Genomic DNA, 19,571 nt, shown 5'->3' with positions numbered 1-19,571 from the left:
GCTGCAATACCAAGCACAGCCACTAAATAATGGGTGGCACTGTGGCTCCTCACATAGCTGGCTGTTGGTGGTACCGGATCTCAGAACCATTTTGATCTGGTTTGGTAGATTGTTAATTTTATAGACCTAGAAAGCCCCTTTACAGTTGTCTTTATACCGCATTGCTGCATCAAGCTGCTCTAACCAAAATGTAAACACAGTATTGCTTAAAGGGGTTCTCTAGGAATGTTTTTAGGGTAGGCCATAAAATCTGATCAGTGGAGGGCTGATAGGTGGATCCCACAAGCCTCCAATGCCCGAACCGTACACGGCACCAAGCTGGAAGCAATGACTTTCATTGGAGCCGGGCTGCAGTGTCTGTCACTATACAGGACACAGGGCCAACTGCTCCTGGCTCCGTGCTGTGTATAGGATGAGTATCAGAAGAGAAGTCTGCTGTCACTCCCCCACACCGGTCAAATTTTTATGGTAGACCATAAAAAAATTCCTGTAAACCCCTTTAGGGGAGTCTTTCAGCAAAAAAATCAATATGAGCCCCCCCAGCGCCCTGAACCCCACCATACACACACACTATTATTTTCAATGGTGGCCCCTGCACACAGTATTATGTTCCATAGTTGCCCCTGCACATAGTATTATACTCCATAGTGGCCCCTGCACACAGTATGATGTCCCATAGTGGCCTCTGCACAGAGTATTATCCCCATAGTGGCCCCTGCACACAGTATTATCCCCCATAGTGGCCCCTGCACACAGTATTATGCCCCATAGTGGCCCCTGCACAGAGTATTATCCCCCATAGTGGCCCCTGCACACAGTATTATGCCCCATAGTGGCCCCTGCACAGAGTATTATCCCCCATAGTGGCCCCTGCACACAGTATTATCCCCCATAGTCGCCCCTGCACACAGTATTATGTCCCATAGTGGCCGCTGCACAAACATAAAAAACACTGTTACTTACCTCTCCCTGACTCCGGTACACTCCACACAGATCTCTTAAATGTTGGACCAGACATCACCTGACCCAGGCTAGTGTCACGACCAGGGGTTACTCCAGCAGGTAACGGGCCCTATGGCAAACGGTCCATTTTCATGAAAAGCAAGATTTTATTCTTATGCAAATTAGATGACATGGGCTCTAGGGGCGTGTCTTCTCCAACCAGGGCTGTTTATCTGGAGCAGAGAGTAAAGTCCCAGTAGAAGACATGCCCCTAAAGCCCTTTTCAGCTAATTTGCATAAGAATAAAGCCCTGATTTTCATGAAAATGAAGCTGAAAGGCAGAATAAGAAACACATCTTTGGAAAGTGTAGCAGTCGCCCTACAAGGTACTGGCATTCATCTGATACTGATTTTTCTGCTGACAGACTCCCTTTAGGTGCGTGGTTGAAAGTGTCAATGTAAATTGTCTAAATTGTTCTAACGAACCTTCTTTCCTGGTTTCATATTCATCCTGAGTATGTTTCTTACAGCCCATCTCAGAAGAGTTTCAGAATGGTGAAGGATTTGGGTATATTGTGGCCTTCAGGCCCAACGACACCAGAGGATGGAAGGAGAAGATGGTGACCTCCTCTGACGCCTCTAAGTTTATCTACAGAGACGAGAGCACTCCACCCCTCACCCCTTTTGAGGTTAAAGTTGGTGTGTACAATAATAAAGGTGACGGACCCTTCAGCGACATCGTGTTCATCTGCTCTGCAGAAGGAGGTGAGATTAACCTTTACTAGGTCTTAGGCCAAGTGTGAATGATCCACCACCATCTTGAGTGGATATTGCAGTATTACAAGGACTCACTCATTGACATCAAAGACAAAAATTAAGGGTTTAGTGCTGGGGTAGGGAACGTACGGCTCTCCAGCTGTTGCAAAACTACAGCTCCCAGCATGCATACTTGCTCTTCTGTTCTTGGAACTCCCATGGAAGTGAATGGAACACGTTGGGAGTTGTAGTTGCACAGCAGCTGGAGAGCCGAAGGTTCCCTATCGCTGGTTTAGTGTGATGACTCGACTACTACTTGAATCATTATAATAGTTATAAGAGTTTTGTAATCTCTGCAGTCCCTAATGAATTTGGGTCTTCAATCTGGGGGTTGCAAATACTGATTTAGGGGATATATTGTAGATATATATAGAGAAATAGATGGATTTCAGGTGGGGGGAGCAGGACTCATATGCTTTCTCTATGAGTGGGGGGAGCAGGACTCACAGGCTTTCTCTATGAGTGGGGGGAGCAGGACTCACAGGCTTTCTCTATGAGTGGGGTAGCAGGACTCACAGGCTTTCTCTATAAGTGGTGGGGGGAGCAGGACTCACAGGCTTTCTCTATGAGTGGGTGGAGCAGGACTCATAGGCTTTCTCTATGAGTGGTGAGGGGAGCAGGACTCACAGGCTTTCTCTATGAGTGGGGGGAGCAGGACACACAGGCTTTCTCTATGAGTGGTGAGGGGAGCAGGACTCACAGGCTTTCTCTATGAGTGGGGGGAGCAGGACTCACAGGCTTTCTCTATGAGTGGTGGGGGGAGCAGGACTCACAGGCTTTCTCTATGAGTGGTGGGGGGAGCAGGACTCACAGGCTTTCTCTATGAGTGGTGGGGGGATCAGGACTCACAGGCTTTCTCTATGAGTGGTGGGGGGAGCAGGACTCACAGGCTTTCTCTATGAGTGGTAGGGGAAGCAGGACTCACAGGCTTTCTCTATGAGTGGTGGGGGGAGCAGGACTCACAGGCTTTCTGTATGAGTGGTGGGGGGAGCAGGACTCACAGGTTTTCTCTATGAGTGGTGGGGGGAGCAGGACTCACAGGCTTTCTCTATGAGTGGTGGGGGGGCAGGACTCACAGGCTTTCTCTATGAGTGGTGGGGGGGCAGGACTCACAGGCTTTCTCTATGAGTGGTGGGGGAGCAGGACTCACAGCCTTTCTCTATGAGTGGTGGGGGGGCAGGACTCACAGGCTTTCTCTATGAGTGGGGGGGGAGCAGGACTCACAGGCTTTCTCTATGAGTGGTGGGGGGAGCAGGACTCACAGGCTTTCTCTATGAGTGGTGGGGGGAGCAGGACTCACAGGCTTTCTCTATGAGTGGTGGGGGAAGCAGGACTCACAGGCTTTCTCTATGAGTGGTGGGGGGAGCAGGACTCACAGGCTTTCTCTATGAGTGGTGGGGGAAGCAGGACTCACAGGCTTTCTCTATGAGTGGTGGGGGGAGCAGGACTCACAGGCTTTCTGTATGAGTGGTGGGGGGAGCAGGACTCACAGGTTTTCTCTATGAGTGGTGGGGGGAGCAGGACTCACAGGCTTTCTCTATGAGTGGTGGGGGGGCAGGACTCACAGGCTTTCTCTATGAGTGGTGGGGGGGCAGGACTCACAGGCTTTCTCTATGAGTGGTGGGGGAGCAGGACTCACAGCCTTTCTCTATGAGTGGTGGGGGGCAGGACTCACAGGCTTTCTCTATGAGTGGGGGGGGAGCAGGACTCACAGGCTTTCTCTATGAGTGGTGGGGGGAGCAGGACTCACAGGCTTTCTCTATGAGTGGTGGGGGGAGCAGGACTCACAGGCTTTCTCTATGAGTGGTGGGGGGAGCAGGACTCACAGGCTTTCTCTATGAGTGGTGGGGGGAGCAGGACTCACAGGCTTTCTCTATGAGTGGTGGGGGGAGCAGGACTCACAGGCTTTCTCTATGAGTGGTGGGGGGAGCAGGACTCACAGGCTTTCTCTATGAGTGGTGGGGGGAGCAGGACTCACAGGCTTTCTCTATGAGTGGTGGGGGAAGCAGGACTCACAGGCTTTCTCTATGAGTGGTGGGGGAAGCAGGACTCACAGGCTTTCTTTATGAGTGGTGGGGGGAGCAGGACTCACAGGCTTTCTGTATGAGTGGTGGGGGGAGCAGGACTCACAGGTTTTCTCTATGAGTGGTGGGGGGAGCAGGACTCACAGGCTTTCTTTATGAGTGGTGGGGGGGCAGGACTCACAGGCTTTCTCTATGAGTGGTGGGGGAAGCAGGACTCACAGGCTTTCTTTATGAGTGGTGGGGGGGCAGGACTCACAGGCTTTCTCTATGAGTGGTGGGGGAGCAGGACTCACAGGCTTTCTCTATGAGTGGTGGGGGGCAGGACTCACAGGCTTTCTCTATGAGTGGTGGGGGGAGCAGGACTCACAGGCTTTCTCTATGAGTGGTGGGGGGAGCAGGACTCACAGGCTTTCTCTATGAGTGGTGGGGGGAGCAGGACTCACAGGCTTTCTCTATGAGTGGTGGGGGAGCAGGGCTCACAGGCTTTCTCTATGAGTGGTGGGAGCAGGACTCACAGGCTTTCTCTATGAGTGGTGGGGGGAGCAGGACTCACAGGCTTTCTCTATGAGTGGTGGGGGGAGCAGGACTCACAGGCTTTCTCTATGAGTGGTGGGGGGAGCAGGACTCACAGGCTTTCTCTATGAGTGGTGGGGGGAGCAGGACTCACAGGCTTTCTCTATGTGTGGTGGGGGGAGCAGGACTCACAGGCTTTCTCTATGAGTGGTGGGGGGAGCAGGACTCACAGGCTTTCTCTATGAGTGGTGGGGGGCAGGACTCACAGGCTTTCTCTATGAGTGGTGGGGGGAGCAGGACTCACAGGCTTTCTCTATGAGTGGTGGGGGGAGCAGGACTCACAGGCTTTCTCTATGAGTGGGGGGGGAGCAGGACTCACAGGCTTTCTCTATGAGTGGTGGGGGGAGCAGGACTCACAGGCTTTCTCTATGAGTGGTGGGGAGAGCAGGACTCACAGGCTTTCTCTATGAGTGGTGGGGGGAGCAGGACTCACAGGCTTTCTCTATGAGTGGTGGGGGGAGCAGGACTCACAGGCTTTCTCTATGAGTGGTGGGGGGAGCAGGACTCACAGGCTTTCTCTATGAGTGGTGGGGGGAGCAGGACTCACAGGCTTTCTCTATGTGTGGTGGGGGGAGCAGGACTCACAGGCTTTCTCTATGAGTGGTGGGGGGAGCAGGACTCACAGGCTTTCTCTATGAGTGGTGGGGGGAGCAGGACTCACAGGCTTTCTCTATGAGTGGTGGGGGGAGCAGGACTCACAGGCTTTCTCTATGAGTGGTGGGGGGAGCAGGACTCACAGGCTTTCTCTATGAGTGGTGGGGGAGCAGGGCTCACAGGCTTTCTCTATGAGTGGTGGGGGGAGCAGGATTCACAGGCTTTCTCTATGAGTGGGGGGGAGCAGGACTCACAGGCTTTCTCTATGAGTGGTGGGGGGAGCAGGACTCACAGGCTTTCTCTATGAGTGGTGGGGGGAGCAGGACTCACAGGCTTTCTCTATGAGTGGTGGGGGGAGCAGGACTCACAGGCTTTCTCTATGTGTGGTGGGGGGAGCAGGACTCACAGGCTTTCTCTATGAGTGGTGGGGGGAGCAGGACTCACAGGCTTTCTCTATGAGTGGTGGGGGGAGCAGGACTCACAGGCTTTCTCTATGAGTGGTGGGGGGAGCAGGACTCACAGGCTTTCTCTATGAGTGGTGGGGGGAGCAGGACTCACAGGCTTTCTCTATGAGTGGTGGGGGGAGCAGGACTCACAGGCTTTCTCTATGAGTGGTGGGGGGAGCAGGACTCACAGGCTTTCTCTATGAGTGGTGGGGGAGCAGGACTCACAGGCTTTCTCTATGAGTGGTGGGGGGAGCAGGACTCACAGGCTTTCTCTATGAGTGGTGGGGGAAGCAGGACTCACAGGCTTTCTCTATGCGTGGTGGGGGGAGCAGGACTCACAGGCTTTCTGTATGAGTGGTGGGGGGAGCAGGACTCACAAGTTTTCTCTATGAGTGGTGGGGGGAGCAGGACTCACAGGCTTTCTTTATAAGTGGTGGGGGGGCAGGACTCACAGGCTTTCTCTATGAGTGGTGGGGGGGCAGGACTCACAGGCTTTCTCTATGAGTGGTGGGGGAGCAGGACTCACAGGCTTTCTCTATGAGTGGTGGGGGGCAGGACTCACAGGCTTTCTCTATGAGTGGGGGGGGAGCAGGACTCACAGGCTTTCTCTATGAGTGGTGGGGGGAGCAGGACTCACAGGCTTTCTCTATGAGTGGTGGGGGGAGCAGGACTCACAGGCTTTCTCTATGAGTGGTGGGGGAGCAGGGCTCACAGGCTTTCTGTATGAGTGGTGGGAGCAGGACTCACAGGCTTTCTCTATGAGTGGTGGGGGGAGCAGGACTCACAGGCTTTCTCTATGAGTGGTGGGGGGAGCAGGACTCACAGGCTTTCTCTATGAGTGGTGGGGGGAGCAGGACTCACAGGCTTTCTCTATGAGTGGTGGGGGGAGCAGGACTCACAGGCTTTCTCTATGAGTGGTGGGGGGAGCAGGACTCACAGGCTTTCTCTATGAGTGGTGGGGGGAGCAGGACTCACAGGCTTTCTCTATGAGTGGTGGGGGGAGCAGGACTCACAGGCTTTCTCTATGTGTGGTGGGGGGAGCAGGACTCACAGGCTTTCTCTATGAGTGGTGGGGGGAGCAGGACTCACAGGCTTTCTCTATGAGTGGTGGGGGGCAGGACTCACAGGCTTTCTCTATGAGTGGTGGGGGGAGCAGGACTCACAGGCTTTCTCTATGAGTGGTGGGGGGAGCAGGACTCACAGGCTTTCTCTATGAGTGGGGGGGGAGCAGGACTCACAGGCTTTCTCTATGAGTGGTGGGGGGAGCAGGACTCACAGGCTTTCTCTATGAGTGGTGGGGAGAGCAGGACTCACAGGCTTTCTCTATGAGTGGTGGGGGGAGCAGGACTCACAGGCTTTCTCTATGAGTGGTGGGGGGAGCAGGACTCACAGGCTTTCTCTATGAGTGGTGGGGGGAGCAGGACTCACAGGCTTTATGAGTGGTGGGGGGAGCAGGACTCACAGGCTTTCTCTATGAGTGGTGGGGGCAGGACTCACAGGCTTTCTCTATGAGTGGTGGGGGGAGCAGGACTCACAGGCTTTCTCTATGAGTGGTGGGGGGAGCAGGACTCACAGGCTTTCTCTATGAGTGGTGTGGGGAGCAGGACTCACAGGCTTTCTCTATGAGTGGTGGGGGGAGCAGGACTCACAGGCTTTCTCTATGAGTGGTGGGGGGAGCAGGACTCACAGGCTTTCTCTATGAGTGGTGGGGGAGCAGGGCTCACAGGCTTTCTCTATGAGTGGTGGGGGGAGCAGGACTCACAGGCTTTCTCTATGAGTGGTGGGGGGAGCAGGACTCACAGGTGGTGTCTTTGTAGAGAAGGAGGCAGCAGGCTTTCCCCATAAGTGGGCGCTGGAAGTAGGAGTCAAAGGCTTTCTCTGTAGTGGTTGGGGCAGTAACACTCACAGGCTTTATGTGGGAGGAAGAGAAGGAATGAAGGCAGAGGATGGTGGAACATTGCACGCAGCTATTGATGGAATAAAATGCGGTCAATATATTGTATGTGTATAAAAAAAAAAAAACAGTTCTCAATCTTATCAACTAAAGTTACATCAACTTTCACTTAACTATTTAGATAACTTGAAAAACTGATATTTTTGAGACCCGACATTGCATTTTATAGGTTCTCCCAATGTTGGTGTCAATTATGCAGTGCGGATACTATGAAGGATTAATCCATCAAACAGCTTGCTGCAGATCTTCACCATTGTCTTGCTGCTGGATTGACATGATGGATTGTTCAGATTATCATCCTCGGAAAATGAACATTAAGACAAAAAGTCTTTACCGTAACATAGTGACAAAACGTATGATCATAAAATATTCTAAAACAAATTACCAAATTCTTCCAAATGTCTAGAATTTTTGCACAAAGTTGACATTTCACATCACTCTTAATAAAAAATATTGGAACAACATGAAACGCAACATAGTAAATAAAGGGGAAAGAAAAATAAATGAAGGTCTATCAAGACAACCTATAATCCTACCGTGTTGGTAAAAACCCAATGAGTTCGAAAGAATAGAGTCCCATATTAGGGGAAAGATCCTTCTCGACTTCAAAACGGCATAAAAAATGGATACCAGAATAAATTCTTGGATCAATGTTCCATCACCAACCCTTAATGTATTTTTTGACCAGACCCTCCAGGAACTTCAATGAAACAATCTGCAGACCATTGTGTTATATGGAGGTCCAGGGTGTCGCTGCTCTTCCCCTTGGCTAGACATGTCCAAATATGTTTCTAAAAAGCTAGATGACGTCGGAATCCATGCGTGAGTCCTAGAACGTGACTTACAATACAATGGATACCCAACGGACTCCATTCTAGTCAATAGGGACCATTGGAACTAATTGTTATCCACCATTTCCTATTATTTAATCCATTTTTGTGTTTCCATGGTGGACCAGAAGAATGAATGACGCAGATGTGAACGTTCCCTTAAGCACATATTCTCAAAACAACATGATCTCTTGACAAGTTAACACAAAGGGATTTGCAAACCATTATTTGTGTCTATGTGTGGCCACATGGTGAAGGATGAGAGGAAGGTGTGAATTGCAGCCTTTCAAGTCTTTTATTAGCATGTTGTCATATTGTGTTGAGCTGGTTCCATGAGAAACTGGATGGATTCATTCAACTGGAGATTAATTAAAAGAGTTTTCCATCCACAGAAATATATTTACATTTGTAGACAATTAAAAGTTGAACATTTTTGCAAATATAAATTATTAAAAATTTTAGCATTTCAAGGATAATGTCCCACATATCGAAAAACAGGTACAAAATACTGCAGGAAAAAAATATCCAAAAATGCATCTTCTTTTTATGCATTGTCTGGTGGGGGTCCCCGTCCTCTTCAGACTACTTTTGATCTCCTTAATTGTCTCGATGGACCGCTGAGGCCTGTGATTCAGCCTCAACAGTCACGTTGGGTACAACAACAAATTCAGTGTCAAACGGAATCACTGGTGTCCCAGAAAATTCTCCAGAGGGTCAAGGGTCTGCAAAATAATGATCCAGTATAAAACAGCCAAATTACTGTAGACCAAGCGTAATTGTGGTGTAAATACTTGGAACTAACCCTCCCAAGCGTCTGATGAAATCCCAAACATAACAAAACACGAAACACTGTCTTGGGTAAAAAATGTGGGGGTCGGCCACAGCTTTATTAAATAACACATCAGCAGAACCCTGCTACCCCCCTTTCTATGTCGCGACAAGCGCTTCACCGGAATGCCCCGCCACCGCCTGCGGTGTGCATGTGTGTGATGTTCAACGGGTGACGCGCCTCTCATCTTGTATACCAGATGACCACAAAGGGAAAGGGGAGGCGCAAGGTCCCGCCAACATGTCAGCTGTGACACCTGAAGGAAAACAAGACAAACAAAATTAAAGGAAACACAACAAAAACCGAATAAATAACAAACAAATTCAACAACCCGACCGCAAAACAAAAAATTGCCCAAGACAGGGAGGGAGGGAGGGCAACGCTTGTACCCCTGTGACTCCGACGCCGGCGGGGATCAAAGAGGAAGTCCCCGCCCAGCGCCAGAGCCTAAATATGGGCTGGCAAGCCACTCCCCGAAACCCTGCCCCAGGCCAGCGTCAGCCGCCGGGAGGGGGAAGGGGGGAGAAGAGCGCATACTCAAGCTCGGTCAAGACCCGGACGACTTACGCAGCCGTCCGGGTAACAGTCTAGGGGTTGCTGGAAGGAAGGTCCTGGAATGGTTTTGACTGGGGTAACAGCTGCCACAGGACCAGGACATTATGGGGCCGGGCAGCAGCTGCTATCACTGCAGATTCTTCATTTTAATAGTTCTTTACCTGTTGGAGTAACCGAATTGCCTACTTATCGATCCTGGCTGCTGCTCACAGTTGCCGGTGCTTCCCCTTGTGTGGCGACCGTGAGCAGGTGCCAGGTTCGGTAAGTAAGGCCACTAGGGGAGGTGAGGGAACATAAAAAAACACTGTTACTTATCTGTCCAACGCTCCAGAAGGCTTCAGGCCTACTTGGTGATGTCCCAGATGTCACGTGGGCTGGGGTTTGTCTCATAATGCGTTGTGATGTAAGCCTGGCTCACGTGACATCTGGTCCATCACTGAAGATGGCTAACATCTGCGGAGAGTGTGTTGGAGCCAGGGAGAGGTAAGTAATAGTGTTTTTTATGTTTGTATCCTCCCCTGGGTCTCTGATTATTATACTCTAAAGGCCTGAAAAAAAAACAGAGTATAATTATTCATGGGTGGTCCACAATGGGGCATAATACAGTGCGCAGGGGCCGCTATGGAGAATAATAGTGTGTGCAGGGACTACTATGTTGCATCATACTGTGTGCGGGGGCAACTATGGGAAATAATACTGCGCACAGGGGCCACTATAGGAAATAATACTGTGCACAAGGGCCACTATGGGAAATAATACTGTGCACAGGGGCCACTATGGGAAATAATACTGTGTGCAGGGGCCACTATGGGGCATAATACTGGCCCGCCATTCCCAGTTACATCACTTGTCATGATGCTTGCATCTAAGCAGCATGATTGTTGAGGTCCAATCACAAAGTTCCCCAGAGCCAAAGTTGTCATTCAAAAGGTCAGAAAAAGCCAACAGTGACCCACACCAGATGCTGCAATGGAGACATGGAGAGGTGAGTAAAACTGTTGAAGAGACTCCACAGTATAATCGGGGTTCACGGGTGATATACTCCAAATATTATGCGTTATGAACCCAACATTACGAATCGATTCACTCCTCCCTATTATTTACTAAAAGAGATATGACAGGAGAACAGACCAATCTTCTTCAGGCCGGGGCCACTGTGGCAGTACAGTAGATTTGGTGCCACATATTCTCCCAAAGCTAACCTGCTTCGATGTACCGTAGCATCTTAATGTATGAGATTAAACAAATCTTATCCATCATCTGTATTTTTTAACTTCCAATGGTAGAAAGGTGTCGGGACCTGCAACCCTTCGTGCAGTTGAGCCTCAGCCAAAGCCACTCATTTCAGGTGTTTTTTTGCCGCCGAGGCTTGCAGAAGATGTTCACTGTCTATGGCCCTGACCTTAAAGGGTATTAGTAAGAGAAGGCTCCGACTACTGTTCAATCACATTATTCTTAAGAAGTCAATGAGCTGAATCCGCTAATATCATAAATGTATAATGAAGAAGGTAGTGTCCCAGTTCTTGTCTAATAACACGGTATGAAATAGTACGGCTCTCCTCCCTTCTTTATATTACCACACAGCGATTTCCCACAAAGACACAGAGCGAGTCATAAATCATTTTATCTCGCAGACTTTCTTCCAGTTGTTCTTCTCCGCAGCTAAAGAAGGCAAAGCAAACTAGAAAGTCTTCTCTCCTCCGACTGTGTCCTTGGAGCCTGTCAGTCAGTTTATTAAACATAAAAAGCTGTCTTTCAGGTCATATATATGATGAAGGGAGGAGAGAGAAAAGCAATCTAAAATTTAAACATCACTACCCAGATTATTGGATGGCGTCTCCGCTGTAAAAGCTCTTGTCACAAAATTCTCGAAGACAGATTCTTTCTTGCGGTTTTTATGTAAAGTGTCCTTACTGCTGTGCAGATGACAAGGACCGTGTGAAAGACGTCTGGGATAGAACTTTATAGGGAAAAAGAGTCTAAACTATTTTTTTTCCACAATAAGGGGACAGTTTTTACATCCTCCCACTCCCCATAGCTCACATGCAGTACATGGGGTCCTGTGCACCAGTCAGGTCTCCATAGGTCACGTGTACTTACATGTATCCTGCCTTCAGGGCTTTCTAGCAAGAGCCTTAGGACCCAAAGTGTTGCAAGCGATACTGCCATATCACTATAGTGAGTTGTATTGCAGTCTGACGCTAGGTTCACTCCATTGTTATTATTGTTTATTTACACAGTCCAGTCATATTAATGTGACCACCTGTCAAAATCCAGAATAACCCCCTTTGGCAGAGCGGACCGCTGCGAGACGTGCAGGAAGAGAGGGGATGTTGTGATGATGTCACTGGGATGTTGAGCCATGCCGACTCCAGTGCCGTGGCCAGCTGTGCTAGGTTACGCGGTTGTGCATCCATGGCGCGAACAACCCGATCAAGGTGGTCCCACAGATTCTCCATTGGGTTCAATCTGGGGAATTTGCTGGTCAAGGGAGTACAGTAAACTCCTCCTGGTGCTCCTCGAATCATGCACGTACACTGTGAGCTTTATGACACGTCGCATTGTCCTGCTGGTAGATGCCATCATCCTAAGGATAAACAATTCGCCTGTAGGGGTGAACATGGTCTGCAAGGATAGATGCATACTTGTGTTGATCCATCGTTCCTTCCACAATGATGAGTGCAGCCAGATGGCTGATGACACGCGCCTTCTGCCATTGGTTATTTAACGTTGACGTCAAAAGACGGCGGAGGTCACATTAATAGGACTGGACTGTGTATATAGCACCATTAATCCCATGATTAATTCTATCGTTCGGCTGTTCGTTCTTTGGATCTGCTTGGGGACTCGAAAAATGGAAACCTAATCCTCTTAAAAAGTAGTGACCCATGAACACCCACAGATCCCATAGACTATAATGGGGTCGGCCAGTTTTCCATCTGAAAAAATGCACCATTTTCAAGTGGATTCAGGGACGGAAACCCTGAACATAGTCCAAACGCTGGTATGAATCTAGCCTGTGATTTAACTACATCTGGACCACCCATAGAATTTATTCATCTAGACGGTCCACCTCTAACCCTGCAAGGACATTATATACATCCTTACAAGTTTAGCCTACTGCATGAAATGCAGATATGGGATTGGGATGCTGGCTGTTACTATTTCACTTACTAGGGAAAGCAAGGAAGGATAGTTGGTTACTGTCCATCCCTACCCGATCGCTGTGTACACCATTCTCAGTGAGTGCTGTGTGCAGAGCTACAATGGCCACCATGATGCAGCTCCCCTCTGTCCTGGCAGGAAATGGGAACTCCCAGAGCTGCTGAGTCCTAGTGTGCTACCAAATATCACCGTGTCACCCTGTGACTACTTCACACATATTATGGCTCCATTCGCTTATGTTAGTGATGGGGTTGCAGGGCGACACAACGATCTATGGCCACGCTATAGAGTACCAGGTAGTAGGGACATAGCTATAGATGGTTCAGTGGTAGCAGACAAATCTCTCAAATATTTATCAAAATGAATCTCTAAAGGTATGCCTATCTGCAGTTGCCATTCTGGTTGGGATGCCGGTTGGTGTTGAAGACTGTTAAAAGTTTAGTTGGAATCTAACAATAATATATTGGTTTTGTATTATGACAACTAGAGTTGAGCGATCGGGAAAAGATCAGATCCCGATCGGCAATCGAGCAAATTTCACAATCGCCTTCGGGATCGGGTGGAAAATGATCGAAAATCGGATTTTGAAATCTCAAGATCGGCTCAACCCTACTGTTTATATGATATACAATTAGGGTTGAGCGATCAGGATCAGGAAAGATCGGATGCCGATCAGTGATCGAGCAAATTTCACGATCGGGATCGGCTGGAAAATGATCAAAAATCGGATTTTAAAATCGATCCTGAGATCTCAAGATCTGCTCAACCCCAATGACAACCAAAAACTTAATGGTGGACACTTCGGTATTTTTTTGTTTCCAAGAAAGTCTCAAGACGTAATTTAGTTTCCATATTTCGATCATTCCCTTTTCCGTTGGATCTCTATGGCTTCCATGGCTAATATCTCTTGCTCATTGCTTCCTTCTGCAAAGATCTGGTTAATCTGCTGTCATTCACTTGTCTTAAATAACAAGGTACCTAAGCTACGGAATGTGACTGCACATCCAACACCTACGCAAGTAAGTCCGTGTAGGAGTCTTTGATTGGCGTCACACATATTTCCATGCTTTGTATTTGACAACACGTTAATACTCGACAAGTTAGAAGAGAAAAAGAAAAAATAGAATGCTAATAATATACAATGTAAATATGCCATATTGCGCATAATTGGGTGCCGTGCCGTCATAACATCATCAAGGTTTTCGATGATCGCTTGGCCGGGACTCAACGACGTGAACAGGTATTATCGGAGACAGTCGGCTTCTGCTAATCCAGGTCGTTTTAATCATGCCTATGTGGAAGCGAACCTGGCAGGGGTCAGAAGTTTCTAGAGGAACTACATAATCTAATCAGTTTTCCGTTTAGCTTCCATATGATAATCACATTTGTATAGAAATGGAAATAAGAACCCGTTGGTCGCCGTAAGAAACTTAATTAGGTGAACGGTTCTTCTCCGTAGACGTCCGTGATGAATATTTCCGTAATTATTCTTCACGTTGTGAGAATTTTTTTTTATTTGTTTAATAGATTATCGGCCACCAAGGCTGATGAAACCTGCGAGGTCTTATTGTGTCACTGATTTACTATCCCATACGTTACGCCATTAGGATCTATGGGTTTTCGTAAACCGCAGATAGAAAATAATTTATGGGGATGAGGAGATCTCCAGCTCCGTCCGCGAGTCTTCTCCGGTATTCATACGTAATGGCTTTTACAATTATAAGGACATTAGAGGCCATATAAATTGCACTTCAGTGAGGGAAAAAAGTCATTACAATAAATGGATTCGCTCAGACTGTCCAGCAACTTTAATGCAGATCGAGTCACTTAAGGACGATGTTTTTCCAACAATTAGGGGGTGCGGGGAAGCCTTGGGAAGTTTATCTCGTGTTCTACATGAAAGTCTACTTTATGTTTTGCAACAATGAAATATGAAACAATGTTGCTAATAGTAACTATTTGTTTACATTGTGTATATTTTCCATATCTCCTAAGCAGACCCGTCTGTCTCCAGGGACACAGACTACAAACAAACCCTGTGCAGTCTGATCCTTCAGTTATAGCGGCGTATTTTGCAAATCTGTGCTCAGGTAGGTTCGCCATATGACTGCAGCATCAGACTGGACAAGGGTTTGTTTGCAGTTGATAACCATGTCTATGACTAATGGTTGGAAATGACTTGGAAACATCTACTATGAGTTTGTACAGTATGTTCTCCCCGCGTTTACGTAGGTTTCCTCCGGGTTTCTCCGATTTCCTCTGACACTCCAAAGACATAGTGATAGAGAGTGTAGATTGTGAGGCCTATATGGAACAAGATCCTGCCTAAATTACTGCAACACGCTTCTGCATGGACTCCCAGCAAACACCCTCGCCCCCCTCCAGTCCACCTTAGGGTGAATTCACACTGAGTAAACGCTAGCTTATTCTGAACGTAAAACACGTTCAGAATAAGCGGCGTCTAAAGCAGCTCCATTCATTTCTATGGGAGCGGGGATACGAGCGCTCCCCATAGAAATGAATGGGCTGCTTCTTTCACTCCGTGCAGTCCCATTGAAGCTGGCACTCCCCATTCACTTCAATGGGACTGCACGGAGTGAAAGAAGCAGCCCATTCATTTCTATGGGGAGCGCTCGTATCCCCGCTCCCATAGAAATGAATGGAGCTGCTTTAGACGCCTCTTATTCTGAACGTGTTTTACGTTCAGAATAAGCTAGCGTTTACTCAGTGTGAATGCACCCTTAAACTGCGCTGCTCGCTTAATTCATCTCTTCCCCCGATATTCATTGGCTGCTCCCCTCTGCCAGTCCCTCCACTGGCTACCTATAGCCCAGCGAATTGAGTTCAAGCTACTAACGCTAACATACAAAGCCATCCACAACCTGTCCCCTCCATATACCTCTGACCTAATCTCCCGCTACCTGCCCACACGTAACCTCAGATCCTCCAATGACCTCCTGCTCCGCTCGGAGATCGTGCAGCTGCTGAAGCTGGGAGCCAGCTGTAACTTCAGCCATTGCTCCCAGAGAGATGGCAGGGAAGATTTATTCCCTTCCCTGCCATCTCGGTCGCTGTGTATACAGCGCTCAATGAGCGCTGTATACACGGCTATGGGCGCCGCAATGATGCAGCCGCCCTCTGACCCGGCTGTCACGTGATCCGCCGGGAGCAGCGTCTTGCAAGAGCTGCTGAGTCCTACAGGACCCCAGATCAGCTCTGTATACTGTGTATACAGTGTGCAGGAGGCTGGATTTCTCCTGCAACTGGGGTTAAATGTAGCAGCTCCAGTTATAGGAGAAATCAGCCTCCAGTACAAAAAAAAGTGATCAGATGTCCCCAAAGTCTCTTATCACCTTATGGGGACACAATCTGAAAAAAAAAGAATATAATAAAAGAGTTTTAAAAAAAATGTAAATAAAATAATAATAATAAAAAAATTAATAATACGCTAATAAAACGCCGTTATTAAAGGTTATAGCCCCACCATCGACGACACCATACAAAATAAAAATTACCGTAACGGAGAGGAAAAACTATTTTATAAAGTTTTTCAGTGACACTTTGTGTTATTAAATAAAAAAAATAATAATAAATTGAAAACCAGACACAATTTCCCTCCTATTTTGTTTATATTTTGTTTATTATTTTGAAAATAAAAACAACATAAAAATATAGCCCTATGTGTCCCCGAAAAAAGACACAAAAATTAGTTGACTGAGACATACGGGAAAAATGTTACAGACCTCAAAACCGCACATACAAAAAAAAACGAAAATGTGTCTGGTCCTGGACCACAAATTGGCCCGGTACTGAAGTGGTTAAAATCAGCGGAGCGAAAAGTCCTGCACAGAGTTATAGTCTTTTTTTAGCGGATGGCTTTCCATCTTTCAGGTCCCCATGGGAGGCAAATCGCTGGCCTAAGTAAGCTAACTAAATAAGTAAAATATAAGTAATAGAGATGAGCGAACACTAAAATGTTCGAGGTTCGAAATTCGAATCGAACAGCCGCTCACTGTTTGTGTGTTCGAACAGGTTTCGAACCCCATTATAGTCTATGGGGAACATATACTCGTTAAGGGGGAAACCCAAATCCGTGTCTGGAGGGTCACCAAGTCCACTATGACACCACAGGAAATGATGCCAACACCTCTGGAATGACACTGGGACAGCAGGGGAAGCATGTCTGGGGGCATCTAACACACCAAAGACCCTCTATTACCCCAACATCACAGCCTAACAACTACACACTTTACACACTCAATACCACCTTTCTGACAGTAGGAAAACACCTTGAAACATGTGTATTTGGCACTTGCAGTGAGGAGAGCTTGTCACCAGCAGTGAATTTGGCCCTTGTAGTAAGTTGAGGTTGGCACCAACATTTGTTTTGAAAATCAGGGTGGATTGAGCCTCTAACCAGCAGAGTTTGGGCAAATTCATGGTGGAGGGAGCCTCTAAACACCCCAGTTTGGACCAATTCATGGTGGAGGGAGCCTCTAAAAACCCTAGTTTGGACCAATTCATGGTGGAGGGAGCCTCTAAACAGCCCAGTTTGGGCAAATTCATGGTGGAGGGAGCCTCTAACCAGCCCAGTTTGGGCAAATTCATGGTGGAGGGAGCCTCTAAAAACCCCCGTTTGGACCAATTCATGGTGGAGGGAGCCTCTAAACAGCCCAGTTTGGGCAAATTCATGGTGGAGGGAGCCTCTAAAAACCCCAAATTGGACCAATTCATGGTGGAGGGAGCCTCTAAAAACCCCAGTTTGGACCAATTCATGGTGGAGGGAGCCTCTAAAAACCCCAGTTTGGACCAATTCATGGTGGAGGGAGCCTCTAAAAACCCCAGTTTGGACCAATTCATGCTGGAGGGAGCCTCTAAACAGCCCAGTTTGGGCAAATTCATGGTGGAGGGAGCCTCTAAAAACCCCAGTTTGGACCAATTCATGGTGGAGGGAGCCTCTAAAAACCCCAATTTGGACCAATTCATGGTGGAGGGAGCCTCTAAACAGCCCAGTTTGGACCAATTCATGGTGGAGGGAGCCTCTAACCAGCCCAGTTTGGACCAATTCATGGTGGAGGGAGCCTCTAACCAGCCCAGTTTGGGCAAATTCATGGTGGAGGGAGCCTCTAAAAACCCCAATTTGGACCAATTCATGGTGGAGGGAGCCTCTAAACAGCCCAGTTTGGGCAAATTCATGGTGGAGGGAGCCTCTAAAAACCCCAGTTTGGACCAATTCATGGTGGAGGGAGCCTCTAAAAACCCCAGTTTGGACCAATTCATGGTGGAGGGAGCCTCTAAAAAACCCAGTTTGGACCAATTCATGGTGGAGGGAGCCTCTAAACAGCCCAGTTTGGGCAAATTCATGGTGGAGGGAGCCTCTAAAAACCCCAGTTTGGACCAATTCATGGTGGAGGGAGCCTCTAAAAACCCCAATTTGGACCAATTCATGGTGGAGGGAGCCTCTAAACAGCCCAGTTTGGACCAATTCATGGTGGAGGGAGCCTCTAACCAGCCCAGTTTGGACCAATTCATGGTGGAGGGAGCCTCTAACCAGCCCAGTTTGGGCAAATTCATGGTGGAGGGAGCCTCTAAAAACCCCAATTTGGACCAATTCATGGTGGAGGGAGCCTCTAAACAGCCCAGTTTGGGCAAATTCATGGTGGAGGGAGCCTCTAATCAGCCCAGTTTGGACCAATTCATGGTGGAGGGAGCCTCTAACCAGCCCAGTTTGGGCAAATTCATCGTGGAGGGAGCCTCTAAAAACCCCAGTTTGGACCAATTCATGGTGGAGGGAGCCTCTAAACAGCCCAGTTTGGGCAAATTCATGGTGGAGGGAGCCTCTAAAAACCCCAGTTTGGACCAATTCATGGTGGAGGGAGCCTCTAAAAACCCCAGTTTGGACCAATTCATGGTGGAGGGAGCCTCTAAAAAACCAAGTTTGGACCAATTCATGGTGGAGGGAGCCTCTAAACAGCCCAGTTTGGGCAAATTCATGGTGGAGGGAGCCTCTAAAAACCCCAGTTTGGACCAATTCATGGTGGAGGGAGCCTCTAAAAACCCCAGTTTGGACCAATTCATGGTGGAGGGAGCCTCTAAAAACCCCAGTTTGGACCAATTCATGGTGGAGGGAGCCTCTAAAATACCCAGTTTGGACCAATTCATGGTGGAGGGAGCCTCTAACCAGCCCAGTTTGGACCAATTCATGGTGGAGGGAGCCTCTAAACAGCCCAGTTTGGGCAAATTCATGGTGGAGGGAGCCTCTAACCAGCCCAGTTTGGACCAATTCATGGTGGAGGGAGCCTCTAAAAACCCCAGTTTGGACCAATTCATGGTGGAGGGAGCCTCTAAAAACCCCAGTTTGGACCAATTCATGGTGGAGGGAGCCTCTAAAAACACCAGTTTGGACCAATTCATGCTGGAGGGAGCCTCTAAACAGCCCAGTTTGGGCAAATTCATGGTGGAGGGAGCCTCTAAAAACCCCAGTTTGGACCAATTCATGGTGGAGGGAGCCTCTAAAAACCCCAATTTGGACCAATTCATGGTGGAGGGAGCCTCTAAACAGCCCAGTTTGGGCAAATTCATGGTGGAGGGAGCCTCTAAAAACCCCAGTTTGGACCAATTCATGGTGGAGGGAGCCTCTAAAAAACCCAGTTTGGACCAATTCATGGTGGAGGGAGCCTCTAAACAGCCCAGTTTGGGCAAATTCATGGTGGAGGGAGCCTCTAAAAGCCCCAGTTTGGACCAATTCATGGTGGAGGGAGCCTCTAAAAACCCCAGTTTGGACCAATTCATGGTGGAGGGAGCCTCTAAAAAAAACCAGTTTGGATCAATTCATGGTGGAGG

The 19,571-nt window shown here is 48.4% G+C and overlaps 1 protein-coding gene across 2 annotated transcripts in view; it reads left to right on the top strand.

Moving 5' to 3' along the window:
- CNTN5 (contactin 5) overlaps positions 1–19,571 on the top strand; it is a 1,103,706-nt gene that overhangs the window by 1,040,255 nt on the left and 43,880 nt on the right. For both annotated transcript variants that reach the window (XM_075266105.1, XM_075266104.1), the window contains one exon: positions 1,473–1,707. In XM_075266105.1, the coding sequence (XP_075122206.1) occupies positions 1,473–1,707 (235 nt within the window). The remainder of the gene's footprint in view (positions 1–1,472; positions 1,708–19,571) is intronic.

This window comes from Leptodactylus fuscus, chromosome 2 (assembly GCF_031893055.1).
Source record: "Leptodactylus fuscus isolate aLepFus1 chromosome 2, aLepFus1.hap2, whole genome shotgun sequence".
Taxonomy (NCBI): domain Eukaryota; kingdom Metazoa; phylum Chordata; class Amphibia; order Anura; family Leptodactylidae; genus Leptodactylus; species Leptodactylus fuscus.
This window is presented reverse-complemented; position numbering and strand designations above follow the sequence as displayed.